At 44.9% G+C, this 20,118-nt stretch overlaps 1 protein-coding gene and 1 long non-coding RNA gene across 2 annotated transcripts in view; one reads left to right on the forward strand and one right to left on the reverse strand.

Annotated features, from left to right (window-relative positions):
- adamts2a (ADAM metallopeptidase with thrombospondin type 1 motif, 2a) overlaps positions 1–584 on the reverse strand; it is an 86,471-nt gene extending 85,887 nt beyond the window's left edge. Inside the window, exon 1 of the mRNA XM_063203824.1 lies at positions 396–584. Coding sequence (XP_063059894.1) covers positions 396–480 — 85 coding nt within the window. The 5' untranslated portion in view covers positions 481–584. The remainder of the gene's footprint in view (positions 1–395) is intronic.
- A 15,697-nt stretch (positions 585–16,281) lies between these two features.
- On the forward strand, positions 16,282–19,543 carry LOC134452261 (uncharacterized). The gene is made up of 3 exons (XR_010035414.1): positions 16,282–16,399; positions 18,652–18,768; positions 19,349–19,543. It is a non-coding gene; the product is annotated as an uncharacterized LOC134452261 (long non-coding RNA).
- The last annotated feature ends 575 nt before the right edge of the window (positions 19,544–20,118 follow it).

The raw sequence follows: 20,118 nt of genomic DNA on the forward strand, positions 1-20,118 counted from the left end.
TCAAAGAAAACCACTGTATGACAATTTCCAGTACACCAATCAGGACCACACTTCATGTTAGTTACTTTTCAAAACACCTTCTACTGCGTAAAGGGCGACTTACAGCGCGCCGATACCAAATACACCACTGTTAAATTTTGCCTTAGCGCATTGAATAAAAGTTGTCATAAATGCACGGGGGAGGATGACACAGGCTTGACAGAACCCTGCGATTATATCTCCGTGCTATCATATCACTTTGGCTAATTTGAGTGCCTTTACGAGCGAGAAAAGAGAAACGCAAACTTGGGATCAGAGCGTTTTCTTTCGAAATGACTGTGCCTGAAGCAACGCTGTCAACTGCGCTTTGCAACAGTATATCAAAGACTAAAACAATAATGAACAGTTCTTCTTACCTATACTATTGGTGAGATATAAAGCGTCCGTGCGTTGTAACCGCAATAAAACAAAGAAGAAAACATATCCAAGCGTAACATCCATGTCAGGTCCAGGGAGAGGTAGATCGCACAGACGAGAGGCGGACTTTGAGATCTCCGATAAGCGATCTAACAGCAAATGCGTGGTCCCCTCTCCCCTCTTTTTTACCCTCCCTTCCCTACCCCACTGCAAAGTGCACCATGGAGAATCTCTCTCTCTCTCTCTCTCTCTCTCTCTCTCTCTCTCTCTCTCTCTCTCTCTCTCTCTCTTTCTCTCTCTCTCTCTCTCTCTCTCTCTCTCATCCAGCACTTGGAAGTTTTGATACAACTTATCCCTCCGTGATGCAACTGTATCGTCTTGCATGATGAATGGGGACATGTCTTTGGTGATGACTGAGGAATGCCTTTGACACGTTTCATACGTGCGTTAACAGTCACCTGCGGGCATGTATTTTTTACTTGAGATGTGTAGTTGTTCATTACAAATCTGATTGTTGACAGATAGGATAGGTAAGGTAACTATTTAACACGTGTATAACAAATCTGATTGTTGACAGATACGTAGGATGGGTAAGGTAACTAGGTCTATTTAAAATGTGTTTTCCAAGATGCAAATGATGACAATGGTTTATCTTTCGTACCCCACTCCCTTCAGTCCAATAAACTTATCAATCATCTGTGTCTGCACAGAAACCCCACCACACCCCCAACCCCAAAGCTCATTTGGTGGTATTTTCTCTCTCTCTCTCTCTCTCTCTCTCTCTCTCTCTCTCTCTCTCTCTCTCTCTCTCTCTCTCTCTCTTAATTCACTGTTGACACAGCATGGAAATGCTGTGGAGCATTGCATTCACCAAATCAAGTCTCTCTCTCTCTCTCTCTCTCTCTCTCTCTCTCTCTCTCTCTCTCTCTCTCTCTCTCTCTCTCTCTCTCTCTCTCTCTCTCTCTCTCTGTCCTCCACCTGCTTTCCCCCCACCCCTCAGACTGAGAGTGTGGCTTGCCCTGGACCAGTTGAGTTCATTACTGAGTATTCCAGTATCGCAGGTATCGGTTACATGGCCAGCCGAGCGACGGAGATAATCAATCATTGAGGCCGTGCATTGAGCATCCAGTGTCCGTGCCACTGCTTCACATAAATAACTTTTATTTGTTTAGGTATAGTGTGTCTTTTTGCCTGTTTCTCTTGTCTTGTCCATTTAAATTGTAACCTGTGGTCACATGGCACCTTCTAATTTAAATGTTTACATACTTGATGCCATCGTGCCCTGGGCACGGCTCCTCAGAGGTATAGAGTGTCATTTGCCCTTCCTGGGAAGATTAAGGATGAAGACATTATTATTAGATATTTTGGGGGCTTTTATGCCTATATATTGTACAGGACAGTAAGAAACTATGACAGGAAATTAGCGGGAGTGAGAGAGCAGAAGGATGGGGGAAGGACCTCGGGTCAGAATTAGGCATGGTACGGTTTACGTTGCAAACCGAGACCGTACGGTTTGCATGTCACGGAACGGGGTAGTGGGCAACCGCACGGTGCCCACGGTTTAAAAAAAATAAATAATTGAGTGACCACCGCCGGACGACGCTATTAAAATCCTACTACTTTTACAAGCATAAAACACAAAGACTACATAGGATATTGAGTGTGGAAAGACTGATTTCGATCAGCCAACTGAAAGGCATAATGTAACAGCATGCAGCTGACTAGGCTACAGTAGCCTACAAGCAAGCGCAGGTCGGTCACCCTCTCCCCCCTCTCTCTCCACCTTAGCGCAAGTGACTGTTCCCAGCCTTTATGCTGACCATTTTAAATTAAATGAACATGAATTTACAAACAATGACAGATTAGCAGAACAAAGTAGACTATGACTTACTTTACAGTAGCCTAGTGTGGGCTATATCCACGTGGCATTGAATGGGGATTCCGGACGGCAAAATGCGAGATAATTGAGCATATCCATCAGATTCACTGCGCTGTCCTTAACTGCAATCAACTGTAGAACTAGGCCTAATTATATGTAGCCAGTTAAACTCTGATGGACGGAAGTGGACTTTGTGCTGTTGCCTAGTTAACATTGATGTTTAACACTATAACAAAAATAAAATTTGACTGTTTTAAAAGGCTCAGCTTCACAGGAGTTTTGTGAAACATTCTTGTGCATACACTTCTAAAAAAAAAACGATCTTTTAAAATTATTTGTTACCTTAACTTTCACATTTTAACATAACATAACCCTATCACTTGTTCACTTAAAATTGAATTTGACTTCTGATTTTACTTCTATGCTTCTCACGGCCGGCAGTTTCATGGTAGGAAGCAACTGATTCATAAGCGCAAAACTTGCAGAAAGCGGTATCAAAATAAAAGTCAAATTCGTTCTCAGTGTGTCATTAACCAAAATAGTCATACTGCACTGACCTAATGGTCCCATTGCATACAGGAGTGTAGCTGTTTAATTTTTACACGTCAAAGTTATAGCATGTAATATTTGAATATTTGTCAACTTAAAAGTTAGGACTTAGTTCTCCCTTTTTGTGAAATAAATGGAAGCATGTTAAAATCATTGATATCTTTCCTCTTTCAGTTGGGTTAAATGAAGTCAAATTCAACATACCCATGATAAGCTTACATTTTCATTCTAATTTTTATATAATACATTTTATTAAAAAAAATAAAAATAAAAAAAAACAGAACCGTACAAAACCGAAAACCGTGACCTTGAAACCGTGATATGGACCGAACCGTGACATTTGTGAACCGTACCACCCCTAGTCAGAATTGAACCCAGGTCCCCAGTGTAATTGTACGGCACCTTATTCCACAGAGCCACCATGCCCCCGATGAAGATAATATTTATTAGGTGCATAACTAGAGGACACCTGTTTTGCGGAAGAATGCACTCCGTTTCTGGGAACCGTGAATTGACTCTCTCACTACCTGACTGTAAAGACAACTAACTGATTAGACTAGTGTCTGTTCCGAGAGTGTGCCTGTCTCAATATTTTTTAAATATTATTTCAGAAAGCGGCAGTGACAACACAGTGGAGCGGAGCAAGTGTCAGGGTTTCCCCCAGCACTTTATTGCTAAGGCTTGACAAGAAACACCCACCACCTTGACTAGGTACCCTGAAAAGATACAGATTTCATGTTGTGAATGTAATTTCTAAATTTGCTAAACCAAAAAATACATACTTTTAACGCCTCACTACCTTGACTAACAAAAGTTCTGCTGGAAATACTGTGTCTAACACTGACACGTTGGCTTTTCTCCTTCGTAATAACAGTACTATCCTATTCTCCCTCTAATGGATATACACACATGTAATAACGTGTAGTTTTAGACGGGCGGTTCAGAGGCATCTGGGGTGGATGGGGATGATTAAACATGCACATTTTGCCAGCAGCGATTATGTGTTGAAATAGTAGCTGTGCATATTAAGTCTTTGCATTTTACATCGCCTGCCATCGACGAGCGGAGAGGGGGGGGGGGGGGTACTGTTGAGACTGAACTCTCTGACCTCTAAGGCAGGGTGGACTGTTCGGCAGATGGTCATCCATATTAATATACAATACTCAAGAAACACCCAGGTATATTTCTGTGTGTGTGTGTGTGTGTGTGTGTGTGTGTGTGTGTGTGTGTGTGTGTGTGTGTGTGTGTGTGTACATGTGTGTGTGTGTGTGTGTGTGCGTCATAGAATGCCTCAGTGGCCAAGAACAAGAGCGCGGTGCATTGCGGTGAGGAGGGGCGCTGCGCCGAGCGGAACACTGTGACACTTCCTGAGAGAGGAGCACCATGGGTAATTAGCGGCGGGGCAGCAGGCAGGAGGACAATGGGGCTGGCCACGGGAGCTGGACCTACAGCGCTGTGTGCACGTCTCACTCGCTCCGCTGAGCCGAGCTGAACTCAACCGGCTCCACTACGTGTGTGTGTGTGTGTGTACGTGTGTGCGTTTGTGTGTGTGCGTGTGTGTGTGCATGCGTATGTGCATGCATGCGTTCTTTCGTGCGTGCACGCAAGTGCATGTGTAAGTGCCGGGATGCGTGGGTATTCCTTAAAAACAGCTGGACTAAACAGAGCAGACATAGAATGTACGTAATAGTAGTGAATGACGAATTAGACGGTTTTTATATTCTACTCCATTGTGGCCAAGAGCAGGTTGTGGGTGGTCTTGGTAGTGTATCGCATTTAGTATTCGTGTACGTATGTCAACAGAAAAGAAAAATGTGGTGCATGAAATTATCATCTACAAGAAAGCCTACTTTATGCCTGAATTTGACGATAAACTAGTAGTTATTATGTGGTATTACCACAGTTACATAACATTACAATACATTATTACATTATTTAATCAAAGCGACTTACAAGGAGGACATTCAAGCAAGTACAGAGTGAGGGGTCAGCACAGCGTATAAGCAAGAGACAAGTAATGTAAAACCGATAGAGAGCCGAAAGATAGTGGAGGACCTATGCAATGTAGTGAAGTTTAGTACCCATGATTAGAGGTGAGTAGAGTTATGTTATGCAGGGAAGCTCTCTCGGAAGAGGTGAGTCTTGGCTAGTTTCTTAAAGGTTGAGAGGGCTGGCCCTGCTCTTGTAGCATCTAGTAGCTTATTCCACCATTGAGGGACAATGACAGAAAACCGTTTGGACTGGGGTCACCTTGTGTTAGTAGAGAGCCAGGGTAAACGGTTGGTACTTGAACTGTTCCGGTCAATATTCCGTTTTTGTATCTCGTGATCACTCTATCACTGGATACCCTTCATATCAAGCCATTATATCATATTATGACTACAATCCATCACCTTACTCTTACTTGCATATTCTCACTTCAAATACAACTGTGTACGTTGGCCTGCTGAAAGAAGTCAATGATAAATAAATTATTTCATAGTACAGCGCAGCTAAGCAAAACCATATACTGTAGCGGCATAATGTACGGTAGGTTATGTACAGCTAGAGTCTAATAAAAATAGAATTAAAAAGAAAAGAAAATGGATAAAGGAAGTACATATGTAGGAAATGAGAAATCAGCAATTTCATCACCATGCTAGGCAGAGGTGGTGCTGTAGGGGGAGCCAGCAGGGCATTCGCCCCTGGGCCCAGAGTTCTATTGTATTGGTGGTGGGGGACCTATGAAGACCTTGGCAAGCCGTATGGGGGGCCCTGTGTGTAATTGGTCTTCGACCATGATTAGCTATGATGTAGTCAGTAACATAAGCATTACACTGGCTCTTGGCCTGCAGCTCTTTAGTCCCAGAGGCTGTGGTCTATTCTGGGGCTTTTGAGGAGAGATGAGCGTGTGTGTGAGTGTGAGTGTAACCGTGTGTGTGTGTGCGTGTGCGTGCATGCGTACGTGCATGCGTACGTGCATGCGTGTGTGTGAGTGCGCGTGCGTGTATCTCTGTGAGTGCAGAGTCGGTTTTACCAATAAGCCCAAGGCCCCACCAAATTTGCCCATTGTAGACGCAGAACTCACTCGCGAGCTCCGTTACTGATTGGTTAAGGTAACTATATTCACACTTTCGTTTTGTTATTTGTTTGCTTTTGCGACGCTATATCGTAACAGGCATGCTAATAAAGCACAATATGGGTTTAATTTGAGTTTGGAACTCCAACTAATTTAAATGATAGAGTAAGATCAGACCATCTACCACCCTCCACGGAGACGGATGTGTCATGGCTTTTGCCAGACTGATTGACGGAGTCAACAGTCGGCTTTTCGCCCAGGCTTGGTAAATATGGCCCTATTACTAAATTTTTCTTAGGGCCCCCAGAACCGTGTGTGTGTGTGTGTGTGTGTGTGTGTGTGTGTGTGTGTGTGTGTGTGTGTGTGCGCGCGCGCGCGCTAGAGAGAGGAGGGGGGGAGGGGTTAGTGAGAGAGAGAGAGAGAGAGAGAGAGAGAGAGAGAGAGAGAGAGAGAGAGAGAGAGAGAGAGATAGCCAGAGCGAGAGCGAGAGAGAGAGAGAACTATGGAGATGTGGTGGGCTTGAAGGACTAGTAGTAGTTGTGGTTGTGGTGTAGCAGGGGCCAGCATAGATTAGAGAGGACTTGTTAGCCCAGTGTGTCTATGAAGAAGGCTGAGCCCAGCCAGACTTACGTCATCGTTGGCCCCTAACCCGAGCACAGCCGAGTCAGTGTGTCCCGCCAGACGTGTGTTTCACATTTGCTCCCCTCCTCCTCTAACTTCGTCCCCTTCTTCTTCTTCTCTCCTCTTCCTCTTCTTCCTCCTCCTCCTTTCTTTTTTTCAGCGGCGATTGCAGCCGGATCCTATATATGACAAGAGCAGCTGTAGGCCAGTCTTTTCATCACTCATACTATTTCACTTTTTATCCCTCCCTCTCCCCTCCTCTGTCTCTCTTCTCCCTCCCCTCCTCTCTCTTCTCACCTCTCTCTCTCTCTCTCTCTCTCTCTCTCTCTATTTTTACTCACTCACACTCTGACACTCCTAAATATACAGAATAGCACGCAGCGCTAAATGTATGTAAACACCTGAATGATTTACAGACTACAGTAAATAGCGAGCGTGTTTTTGCCGCACTGTCAACATAATCACTGCTTTCCATCTTAAACGGCTGTGAACGTCTCAAGTAACTTCTAATGTGGTGAATCACCTTCATAGTAAAAAGTGCCATACTACGTATGTACGTTGTGTAACTTTTACAGGACAGATGTGTTTTTATTTCGCTTTGTTGGAGTGAAATTAGACGTTGACGGCTTAATAAAGCCGTGCAGTACAAAGGAGTAAACTGGAGACAAACAGTGCAGTTTTTAGTGGGAGGAATCTTTTCCACAGAGCCCAAAGTCCTCTTTCTCGCAGATAAAATGAAGAGCTCTTTTCCAAAATGCTATATATCAGTTTTCAAAAATATTTTAAAAATTAAGTGTTTTTATTTCTTTCTCTTTCAATATCCTTGAAAACAGCTGTTTAATGTTTGAATTAGTTATGGAAATGTCAGATAACATTAACCCAGTTCGAGTTATCCTGATGCCGTCTTATAATCAGATTTAAACAAATACGTATGAAAATTGTATTTAAATGGATTTAATAGCGTTTTGGAAAAGAGCTCTTCATGCTCCTTTACAGCTGCAGAGAGGAAGCACATGGCTAGTAAAAAACTAAACTGGCTTTCATATGAAATTCTGTCCAGCTTTACCCAATGCATGATTTAAACACACACACACACACACACACACACACACACACACACACACACACACACACACACACACACACACACACACACATATATGTATGTGTGCACGCATACATACACACACACACACACACACAAACACAAACACAGTCACATGGGTAGGGGCTACTCGTTCACAGCCTATGCCCTCATGGAGGTTCTCATGGGCCAACTGATGATGTATGTGCAACTCTCAAGCTGCACAAAAAAAGCTCGTAAACCAAAAAAGAGTAGTACCTCCAAACTCCACACCTCCCCTGCCAACCATCTGAGGCCCCAGCGCTGATGCTGCTCGACGCACGCAGGGCAGGCAGGACCATCACCAATAAACTATTACGTCTCCCACAGAGACAGCAGGAAGGGTAGGACACTTAACCCATCAACATGTGGAGGAAAGAGGGAAGAAGACCGAGAGGAAGAGAGAGAATGAGAGGGTGAGAGAAGCAGAGTGAGAATGGAAGCGAGAGACAGAGAAGCAGAGTGAGAGAGGAGAGAGAGGGGCAGAGGGAGTGAAGAAGAGCCAGAGAGAGCCAGAGAGAGTGATGGAAAGAGGAGGGGGTGAGAGAGAGACCCAACGAATGTCACAGCCCTCCATGCAGTGAGCTCCACAGTGCAACACAGTGAGATGAGAGAGCCCAGCTCCAGTCAACTCAGCCACAATGAGGAGGGCCTTACTGCACTCCACTCAGTGGAGGATGATGGCGTAATCCTGAGGTTGGTTCACGCCGAGGTTATCTCTCTTTCTCTCACACACACACACACACACACACCCACACACACTTCACTCGGACAGGGCCGTGGCAGGGTGTCATCAGACTCTCCAATAAATCCCCACAGAGTAGCCATATGCTGGATCTGGATTCCAGAACGGTCCAGCAGGACCTAAAGGCTAACTGGTGATGCTGGTGTCTGGTGGTGGGTTGCTGCTGTGCTGTGTGCTGCTGCTGCTGCAGGAACCAATTCAGCTGAAACAGCTCCTCCCTGACAATCTGTGCCACCCCATCCACCCCTCCCTCTCCCTCTCTCTTCTATTGTGTCAGAGTAGTATACCTACCTTCAATGACAGGGAGTATAATGGCAATTATCCAGCACCTGGATGTATCCACGAGCAGGAAGGGGAGGGTGGGTGGTGGTGGTGGTGGTGGGTACTGCCAAGAGAAACACAACGTAAATCTCATTAAGGTTGCTGTCTGGGAGATACACGTTTGTTTTGCTTTTTGCCTTTTTTTTCTTTTCCGTAGCCTTCCCCCAGCACCGTGTCTTTGATGACACCACGTATGAAAGGGAAAAAGGAAAGAGGAGAAGAGGACAGAGAGAAGAACAGAGGGGGGAAAGAGAAAAGAAAGCAGAAAGGAGAAGAAGAAGAAGAAGAAGAGGAGGAGGAGGAGGAGGAGGAGGAGGAGGAGACGAGACAAGTCATCGCACAGAGAATAAGGAGAGGGGGATGCCTTTCTCTGAGCTGAGCTGAGCTGAGCTGAGCACACAAACAAAACCATAACATGCCTCCCATCAGAATGGGGAGCTTTTGGCAGGCTTACAGAGGCAGCCGCACCATGGCGCAAACACACAAGCCTGACAGATGCTGAACGTCGGAGAGAGAGAGAGAGAGAGAGAGAGAGAGAGAGAGAGAGTGATAAATAAAATACACTGAAAGAGAGAGGGAGAGAGGGAAAGGGAAAAAGAGACGGGGTGATGAGATGGGGTGTAGAGAAAGGTAGAGAAAAAAGGTAAAGAAAATACAGAGAGAAAAGAGAGAAAGGGTAGAGGTATAGGAGAAAAGAGATAAAGAGAATACTGAGAGAGAGACAGAGAGAGAGAGAGAGGGGAGAGAGGGGGAGAGGGAGCACAGAGGATCCAACTGCAGATTACCTCCTAACCCCGTCGTGCCCTCCAGTGAAACAGTCACCCCTGACTGCTGTAAGGCACATGCATTTTTTTTGTTTTTTTTAGGGGGCTTCTACAAAACCTGGCAGCACATATATTTTGTGCTAAGGGTAATCCCACCTTACTTCCCCATGGTGTCCGTGATGTCTTCCTGTGTGTGTGTGTGTGTGTGTGTGTGCGTGTGTGTGTGTGCGTGTGTGTGTGTGTGCGTGTGTGTGTGTGTGTGTGTGTGTGTGTGTGTGTGTGTGTGTGTGTGTGTGTGTGTGTGTGTGTGTGCGCGCGTGCGTGCATGCCTGTGTGTGTGCGTGCGTGTGAGCATGTGCGTGTGAGCATGTGCATGTGTGTGCGTGTTTGTGCGTGTGTATGTGCGTGTGTGTGTCTGTGCGAGTGTGTGTGCATGCGTTTGTGTTTGTGTGTGCATGCTAGCCCTCGCCCTGTGATGGATTGCATGAGAAGGGCCAAATCTCTGCCTCAATCGTGCCTGCCTGCCTGTACTCTTAACCAGGGGAAGCCTCTGGGCCATGGGCAATGGTGAACGTGTGGCAAGAATGTTGGTTCCCTCTTCTTCTGTGATCAAAAGACACACGTTGGAGAGGAATGTAATGGAATGAGATTGGTAGGAAAGATTTCCACAAATAAAAAAAGTCTGCAAGTGATGAACCATTCCCAGATTTTGCGTAATGCTTTTAAAAAAAAAGAAAAAATGCTCATTTAGCCTGTTAAACACACGTTCTGGTAACAACCGTGGATGTGCGTACAGACATAATTTCTCTGCCTCGATTAGTTCACCATCACCTTGTAAAACGCTGCAAGAGCAAAAGAGCAAAAGAACCACACTCAGTCACAACATTGTTGTTGTTATTGTCTGACATTTTCCGACAGCTGCATTTGGCATTGGTGAAGTGACCAAAGCCCACTGTGGAAAGTGCGACAGAACAAAGTCAGAGGGCAACGAACCAGCCGTGAAATGAATGATGCACCATCTCACTTCTCAACCTGTGACGGACGGGTCATGTCCTTTCCAATGACCTATGAAAGAAGAACATTCACACCCTCTCCCCTTCCTTTCTCACGTACGGACAGACACAGGCTCATTCAGAAGTGTGTTATTGATTCACAGTTTTCTTCTTTCTGTCCTTTCCTTTGGGTAGTTGCTAGGCTGCTGAATTTAGCAACTGGACCTCCATTACCTTGGGCGCGACACAGGAACTAGCAACGTGCCTGACACATTACAGCACTGTACGCCCACCAAATACACTTGAGAGTCTATGAGGCAAGCAGCTGTCATTAACTCTCTCTCTCTCTCTCTCTCTCTCTCTCTCTCTCTCTCTCTCTCTCTCTCTCTCTCTCTCTCTCTCTCTCTCTCTCAACAGTTTCAGTTTGTCCTGTTTCTGATTCTGTTATTCCTCTTGGGTTGGTGTCTGTTGTTATTATCCCATGCTGATTCCAGGGTTCCACAATACAGATAATCTACAGGAGGACACTCCCATACAGAGGTGTATAAAGCATAGAATTACTCTTACAGATGTAATTACAACACCTATACACTAGTGTAATTACTACTAGAGATGTAATTACATAATGTAAGAGTGAAATCTCAAAGGTCTGCACAATACACTAACACCTGAAACCGAGACAGAGAGTGAGGGTAACTGTGCAAAACTTTTTAACTAAAACCACATGACTTGACACCAGCCTCTGGCTTCAGTCAAATGGACAGTGAGCCAAGGTAGGCTACCAATTAAAGTTTTTCAGCCAGAAACATTCGGACTTCATGTTCCAATGTGTGGTTCTGGAAGCCTTCCTCGTGTTCTTGTTGCAGGAAACAAACACATGTACCCACCAAGAAACTCAGCTCTCTTTTATCCACTGCCACTCTCCCTCAAACCTCCAGATCTCTGAAGTGGAAATCGCTGAAACTTCATTGTGTGTTTGTGTGTGTGTGTGCGCGCGCGTGTGTATGTGTGTGTGCACTTGCGAAGAAGACTCTCCCTCACTGTCACCTGAAGGAAAAAGGTGGTGAAGAATCTGTTGTCAAGCTCCACTAATAGAAAGACAAAAGTCCAAGCTGTGACGCATAAAACAACAACAAACAGATGGCCACAGGCTTTAGGCCCCCATGCCGAAATGTGATGAGAGGGAGCAGGGAGGGGGAGTGTGCTGGCAAACGTGTTTCCATAAGCAGATTTGATCTTGAACTTTAACATGAACAGTGTTTCCTGTAGTAGAACATACATTAGTCAAGGGGGGATAGTCAATATCACAGACTGCCATAATCGGAACGTACAGCACTTAAGCATATGTTGTACAGTTTCATCATAATATGATGTGTGAAACCCACTAAATACATTTCTCAGTGATTTGTTTGGAAAAGCAACATTACATTCTGTCTTATTTTTCGGTACAAAATATATTGGGCTTTTTAAATGGGACCAACTAGTCAAGGTGTGAGGTTTGTGTAGTCAAGCTGGCGGTCTTAGCGATTAAGTGCAAAGGAACTCTGTAACTGTTGAACAAGGACTTTGTTAGGATTTGATTGACCCCCGAATAGGGGAAGGGAATATATAACATGGTCATGACTTTGGCCTGAGAGAGCATTGCCACCACAGTCATTTTGGAAGACAAATTCTCTTCAATTTGAATAATTCAGCATTTCAGCATGCTCACAGTTACTCAGATAGACAGCCAGCGTTGTGGGCTGGCACAGCAAGCAAGGGGGAGTTAGAGAGAGAGAGAGAGAGAGAGAGAGAGAGAGAGAGAGAGATAGAGAGAGAGAGAAATGGGGAGTGAAAAATGGGGAAACAGAGAGTAAGAAATGTGGAGAGAGACAGAGAGAGATGGAAAGATGGCAGGGTGTTTGGGAGAGAGAAAGAGAGCGAGGGAGACTTTAGAGGAGGAGAAACGAGAGACGGAGATGGAGAGAGAGATATAAGGAGAGAGGAAAATGGAAAGAGACAATGGAAAGAGCAAGTAATAGGAGAGAAAGACAGGTTGAGAGAGAGAGAGAGAGAAACAGAGTAATGAAGAGAAGACGCAGAACAGCGCAGGTGGGGGATTGGGGACACACTCTTCCTAGTGCCTGAAAAAGTCTAGATGGATGAGTGTGTGTGTGTGTGAGAGAGAGAGAGAGAGAGAGAGAGAGAGAGAGAGAGAGAGAGAGAGAGAGAGAGAGAGAGAGAGAGAGATGGCCGACTGGCTCCTGGGTGGCACAGGTGGCAGCAAGAGGGACACGTGACTGATTAAAGAAGGAGACACTTGAAGGAGAAGAGGAAGAGGATGAGAAGAAGAGAAGGAAGAGAGGAGGAGGAGGAGGAGGAGATGAGGAGAGCAGGAGGCTGTGCATAGCCTGCCACTTGCACTTAGCGTCAACTTGTCTTCATTCCCACCGGAGGATGTCCTCCTGCCGTTCAGCACATCCTTTCTCAATCTGTCTATCCATTCATCTCTGGCGGTCTCTGTATCTGTCTATCTATTCTATCGATCTATCTATCAGTCTGTGTCTGTAGGGTGTTGGCAGGGGAAAGTGGATGGGTTTTTGTAAGTGTGAGAGATGGTGGTGTGTGTGTGTGTGTGAGAGAGAGAGAGAGAGAGAGAGAGAGAGAGAGAGAGAGAGAGAGAGAGAGAGAGAGAATGTGTGTACCTGTGGGTTTTGCCCGAGACAGAGTGAACTCAAAACAATGTGAGAGGTAGGCCTGTCTACTATGAGTCTCAGGCTCCCAGCAAATTTGCTATTAAAAACACACAACACACGCATAGCAGCCTGCACCATCAACAGAGTAGGCTAAGCCTATACTGCACACTACACTACAGCCACAGAAAAGCCAGATGTAGCTTGCCCTGAGGCAAAATCTCAACTCACTCACACCAAGTGCAATGTTGTTCTCAGTTGGTACGTTTACATGAGGCATTTAAATCCGATTTAACTCACTTTAAATCTCATTAAAACTTAATTCCACTTTAAAAACATCATGTAAACACTTACCGAACAGGATTTAAGTTTATTCCGATTTAAACTTAAGTCCGATTAAAGTGGGTGGTTTATTCCTCTTTTGAATCCGATTAAACACGTTCCTCTGTCATGTAACCTTTTAATCAGAATTACTATTAATCCGGTCGTTCCACGCATGCTCGTTGACCACACGATGGCGCCAAGAGCCCGTGCTATGCCGTGCTCTTTGTCAGTGAGAAAAAGATGGCGGCACTTCCTGTTGATTTTCACATGAAAGTTTTGCTTAATTTAAAGTCCCTGTAGCAACCCAATGTAAGTAGGCGGCTGGATGTGAGTGCCCGGATATCCGCCCGAGTATTTGCATGTATTTGCATTCATTTCCGCCATCAGGAATGCTTTGCGGTACCACAGCTACCCTATGTGAGTCGCGCTGTGTCGCCTGACTGTCCCTTCTATAATATGATTGAAGCCTACCGTAACAACTCGGCCTCGGTCCCCGCGGCAAATATCCACCACACCACCACGGGTCCTCGTGTTGTGACCGTTTTAGGATCTTTTTTTCATATCCAATACTTGCACATTAAGAGTGACAATTCCATCATGGATGTTTAAACGATATGTGCGAATGCAGTCATGTTGAATTTAGGGTGGCCAAACCATGCCATGTCATGAAGAACGTGCATCACATTATTTAAACAGCTCGTGTAGGCCTAAACGGTTATCCTGAGTGCCCGTGTCTTTTTTCAGATCGGAGGCTTGATTAGCAAAGATATGGGAGAGAAATTAGTTGTGCGTGCGCACACGTCTGCACAATATCCACCGGACACGAAGTTACTGGCTCCAATATTTCAGCGTCCCGCTTGATTCTGTACTGACACTTTTAAGTTTACGTAGCACAATCAAATGAATAGGCTATGTCTAAATTATAGGCTCTAGTCTCCAATGTGCCTAGTTTCACGTGTTCTTGGCATCAATCTGCACAATAGGCCTATGCGGCATAACTTTTCGAGGGCTACATTTAGACCGGGTAAAGTATCGAGCATGGTCTGTCCCTTCAATAATATTAAGAGTGTCCCGTAACAACTCGGTCTCGGCCCCCGCCGCAAGTATCCTCCACCACGAACGTTGTGACCGTTTTAGGATATTTTCATATAATACAGAAAATCGAGCGTGCGCGCGCGCCTCTGACTGTATCTAGACACGGAGGGAGAATGGCTCCAATATTTATATTCAGCGCCCAGTTTAATTCTGCACTGACACTTTTAAATGTTATGCCCAGATATTCTTTTAACTTGTTAGATATCCTGATATTATGTTTCACTAATGTAAGGAGTAAAACTCAGAAACTTCCCGGGTGCTAGCTACATTTAGACTGGGTAAACTCGTGACTTTAATGCCTTCCGAAACGGGCTATTCCAGTGTCTATTTTAGACTATAGCCTGGTGCAAAACTTTTTATGTAACATTGCGAATGGGCAGGATGATTTGCTTAGACACGCACGTGCTTCAGAGCAGCTAGAACTGTGCAAGGTGACTGCTGCAGTTTTCAGCTCAGTCCTCCTGGATAATAAACACAATGCCGACGAGAAAGTAACGCCGTTATCTTTTGATGAATTCCCTTTGGGTGCCCGGTTGAGACAGTTTAATTTTCACACCCAAATCAATTCGGTTTTAAGTTATAATTTCATTGTATACTTTTTTATTATTATTTTGATGTCACAGGGCCTATTCTTTTGATTGGGAGATCAAGGAACTTTCTGGTGTCGCCGAAACGGCGATGTGCGGTGGGCTCTTTACGCACGGCACCTATGTCCCTTCCATCTTCAGTCAGACTCAAATCGGACCGAAATCAAGTAGCTGAGGTTAAACGGTCGTAAATACACGACCGAACGCGAGTAGCTGAGGTAAAATAGACGTAAATACTCGGGCGGATATCCGGGCACTCACATCCGGCAGCCTACTTACATTGGGTTGCTACAGTCCCTAAGCGACTATAAATGTTGTGGCTTCCATATATTGATGTAAAAGTGCCCCACGAAGTAATTAAGCACAACAAAGTTACTCCACATCACCCTTTCACCAGTTCGTTTTTCTAAGCTAGGAGGGTGCTAACTAGCATTTGAAAGAACCAGACCCAAAGGGGATTTTACCAGCCTTGAGTCCACTGAGGGAATTCATTTTCGGGCTGAAGATAAGCTTGTGTCCCAGTCGTTCCCTGGAGGTTTGGCGACCACGCCCCCACGCCTTATTTGGCTCACTCAGCACGTGCGTCCTCAGTCCAATCGCAATGCTTTATTTTCCCCAGACGTTTAATCGCATTTAAGTGAAATTGCCATGTATACACGTCGCAAAATAACTCTTAATCCGATCTACTTAAATCTGATCTATTAGATCCGATTCAAAAACATCATGTACACGTAGCAACTGTATAAACTTTAGTCACATTAAATCAGCCCTCCTTCATAATGCTGCAGGCTGCCACCGTGTTTACTGTGGCACTTTATAAATTAAATGGCTTGTCATGGACGCACTCACCTACAGTGCTTAGCGGTGCAGAAGTGTGGAATTTCTATATATCAGACTATTGCAGGCGATTTATCTGGTTCAGCCAATAAAATAAATCCATAAACGAAGAGCAGCTGTGAAGTTAGCTTACAGTCCGACACGCGCTATTTCTAGCTCGCGCGCACACTCGTGCGCGGCAGATACAAGCACGCACCCACTAGGGTACCAGTCTGCTGTTCCATATGCTTCCTATTAGTTTGCATGGATGGCCAGAGACCTGAATTCCCTCCTTAGGAGACTCCCGAGACCGGACAGAGATAGATAGCCTATCAAACTATCCACCGATGGATGGACCTGCTTGACTAATGAGGTGTATGCTAACTAGCTCTTGGTTGACCTCGCCGTATGAGGATGACGCCAGAGACGATAAGATGGAAGTTAACGGTCTCTCAATGTAGGCTAATCACTGTTTTAATAACTTTTTTTTTCTTCTAGCAGCGGGTATATGTCAGTCTGATAACATTCTGAACCGCTGTTTTTACCTTTTAACACTGATAGTCCCTGGAGATGCGTAACAAGGGGGACCAACAACACAGAAACCATAATGGCAACGTCTGTCCTCCGACCATGATGAACAACAGCTGCTACTGCCGCTGGCTTCTATTCGTCATGCTGTTTTAATCGCTACAGTATGCACAAAACAGCATTGGTTTCTGCGTTTCATCAACAGGTGGATGTGTTGACACTATTTTTAGCCAAATGTGGGGAAATTTCTGTGCCACAATGTCTCGTTCTTATTTTAGATCATAATGGCTATTCAGTTCCTCACATTGATGTGCCTCCTACAATATTAAAAGGCTCTCATCAGTTGTGCCGAGGGCTTCATTGGGGCAAAGGGGATGGAGGAGGAAGGGTTCTTCTGTCTGCAGGATAATCTAGCTACTCAGAAGACAGGCCTGCGCATGTTGCAACAAATCTGGACGTCAGCTTCATTCCATATTAGCAAGAGATTGTCATAGAGAGAGAGAGAGAGAGAGAGAGAGAGAGAGAGAGAGAGAATGTGTGTAAACTGAGCCTACAGCTGTTTGCTGCAGAACATCTTTACCAATTACTCTGAAAATAAGAGTGTGAAGTCAAGGTGTACGGAGACCTCGATAACCGAGGAGGCATCTTCATAATTATTACACAAGTCACATTAAGGATTTCATATATCTGTATAAAAAGTTTTTTTTTCTGTTGGAGAGTTGGCAGCAAATATTGCTGATTGTGGGTGTACTGTACTTCACTGCCACTACTGATAGATTAGCCTCCACTTTTTTTCAGCCTGTAGCCATGGGACTCCACTGACAGATGGGACTAGGTGGCCTCCCTGACACTCCAGGAGGGACATTAATATCTTCAGAACATAACAGTGCTGCGATAAGACCTGCCCAGAGTGAAATGCATTGACTAGGGGAAATTTCATAGGGCATGTCTCCATTACAGACAGAGAGTTTATTCCCTGGCCAGGGAGGGAGTGTATAAGTGAAATCAGTTAAGACCTGTAAGGGATATTGTATTTCAGACAAATGTAATTTCGCTTAGGCCCAGAGAAACAGAGCCAATGATCCTACTACACACAATAAGACAATAATCTGTAATGTATTGCTCTTATGCTTTCTTATGGACTTGTGCACACTTGACTTGACTATTTCTCATCTCTCTCAGTCTATAAGCCTACTGCCTCAAGGCAGTATTAATGACGGTACATTAATACCTCTATTCACTGGGCGGTCTGGGCGGATCATGGGAGGCTGACAGAATCTCCTTGTTAGAGTGAAATCTCTCCAGACTTTTGGCTAACATGCCTTGAGGGGGCCAGTGTCCAAGTCTCGGTATCCAGAGTATCTCTCCACCAAGTGTCAAGACACATTACTTAGAGGACCCTCCATTTTTTTTAATCAACTTCACTTCGTCAGATGGCATCCTCTACCCACGGGTCCTACCACTGGTTCTACCCTACTACCACTGGTTCTACCCTACTACTCCCACGGGTCCTACCACTGGTTCTACCCTACTACTCCCACGGGTCCTACCACTGGTTCTACCCTACTACTCCCACGGGTTCTACCACTGGTTCTACCCTACTACTCCCACGGGTTCTACCACTGGTTCTACCCTACTACTCCCACGGGTTCGTCTACAGTGCAAGTGATGAGGGTCCTAAGCAATATTATACTTTTTGTGTTATACTGTATATGTAAGCTTACCTCAGTGATATCTCTGTGTTCGAGGGATTGTCAATGTCAATTCCTTTACCCAGTATTCTCAGCCAGATTTGTTCTAGCTATTCCACATAAAAACTAATTTGATTTCCCTTTGTTAAATGTCAACAAAGGAACCAGGAAATTACTTGTCATTTAAGTTATTATGGCATGTGCATCCCCATTTCCTGAATGCAGGCCCTGCTCAGTTGCATACCCTACTTTTGCTATGTGAGACTATATGTGCATTCTGATATGCGGACTCCCGTCCTCCACTTGTGCTTGTGGCCTCGCGTTTTGCTGACGCCCCGCCTCCGTGGAGAAAACAATAAAGTTTCCCTGCTGTCAGCCTAGCCACAACAACTTTTGGGGGACTGTTCTTCATTCACCATCCCGATTGCAAATGACAAAATGACATTAGAATTGTGTTTTGCAAGATATTTAATTAATTTTCTGTCGTCAGTGACGTCATCATGAGATCACAACCAGGCAAGTGAGCAAGGGGAGGACAGGAATTGGAATCCACCCCTGAAATCAACCCCTGGGGGGCCGCGAGGTGGTGCTAGGGGGACCGCGGCAGGTAGGCAAAAAAGCATAGCGAAACAAAGTCACACATTTCAATAAATTACATAACTAATGTACACCAAAATAAACCAAAAATAATCTTAACCATACTTATTAGTTAAGAACTCCATTATAATAATCTGTTGCATCTCTGAACATTACTACTGTTATCGTTACGTTATTTTATATATCCAAGTGGGGCACTGACTAGCATACCTAGGTTGTGAGAGGGGATGTACAGAACAAAACAGTGAGGCACGATCCATGTAAGGGGAGCCTTGGCTGGACTCTACCGGTATATGGGGGGTCTTGCTATGGTTAAGGCCCTGGACTATGAGACAACACACTTCGTTGCCTAACATCTTTGAATGATCAGTTAGCAAATTTCTGCGATCCATTACTGACTTAGGTCAAAGGCAGGTCTTGCTCATTCATTGACAATGGACTATGAAAGTCCTCCATGGAACCATTTTACTTTTTCTTAGTTTTTGTGATCAATGCTGTGACCAATGACAAAAGTCAAAACTCAGTTCACTAAAAAATTATTTTAGTGACATGAGGTATTTACACACAAATGTTTTTTTTTATCTTCATAGGTGCCAAACCAAACCACTGGTCTGTGCTTCTCGATGACAGCATCCCCTGAGGACCATGGACCAATGGATGCCCTCGCTCCACTGAGGAGGCATGGCCAGCTAGGCACCAAACGGGTTGTGGTCAGTAATAAATGCCACATGCCACATGCACGCTGGTTCCCCTGTGGTCAGTGTGTTCTGCTGACAATAAACATACTGGTGGAAAAAACTCACTCTTCAGGGGGACAAAACATTGACCTATCGATATGAGCTATCTGTCGAGCGGTACTACCAAAGATCTTTGGTTCAATATGCTAACCAACGTTAAGCATACATGCCACGTCACCAATGCAGCAAAGTGGGCTCAAGTCTGTTCTCCAGAATGGGCATGACTTGAATTTGATTCATTCTCCTATAGTCTCCTAAAGGGCCATAGCTGTCATAGGATGGTATCTTAGAACTTTACATCACATTGATTCTAGAAGAAACTACTTACAGTATGAACCGTTTCTACCTTATCAATAGTCTCTGGTGCTACCAAGCCATTACAATGCACTACAGCAGTTCTCAACCTTTTTTTGAACAAACGCCCCCTTGGCCTCATTACAAGCCTCCCAACGCCCTCTTGACCTCGTCATAAGCCTGACAACGCCCCCATTTGTATATAAAAAAAATGGACTAAAGCCCCCCAATGGCAACTAAGCACCGTCCCCTCTCAGCTGTAACCTTCTCTACGCCCCCCTAAACGGCTGTACCGTCCCCGTTGAGAAACACCACACTACATTAACCAC

The sequence above is a fragment of the Engraulis encrasicolus genome, chromosome 7 (genome assembly GCF_034702125.1).
Source record: "Engraulis encrasicolus isolate BLACKSEA-1 chromosome 7, IST_EnEncr_1.0, whole genome shotgun sequence".
NCBI classification, from domain to species: domain Eukaryota; kingdom Metazoa; phylum Chordata; class Actinopteri; order Clupeiformes; family Engraulidae; genus Engraulis; species Engraulis encrasicolus.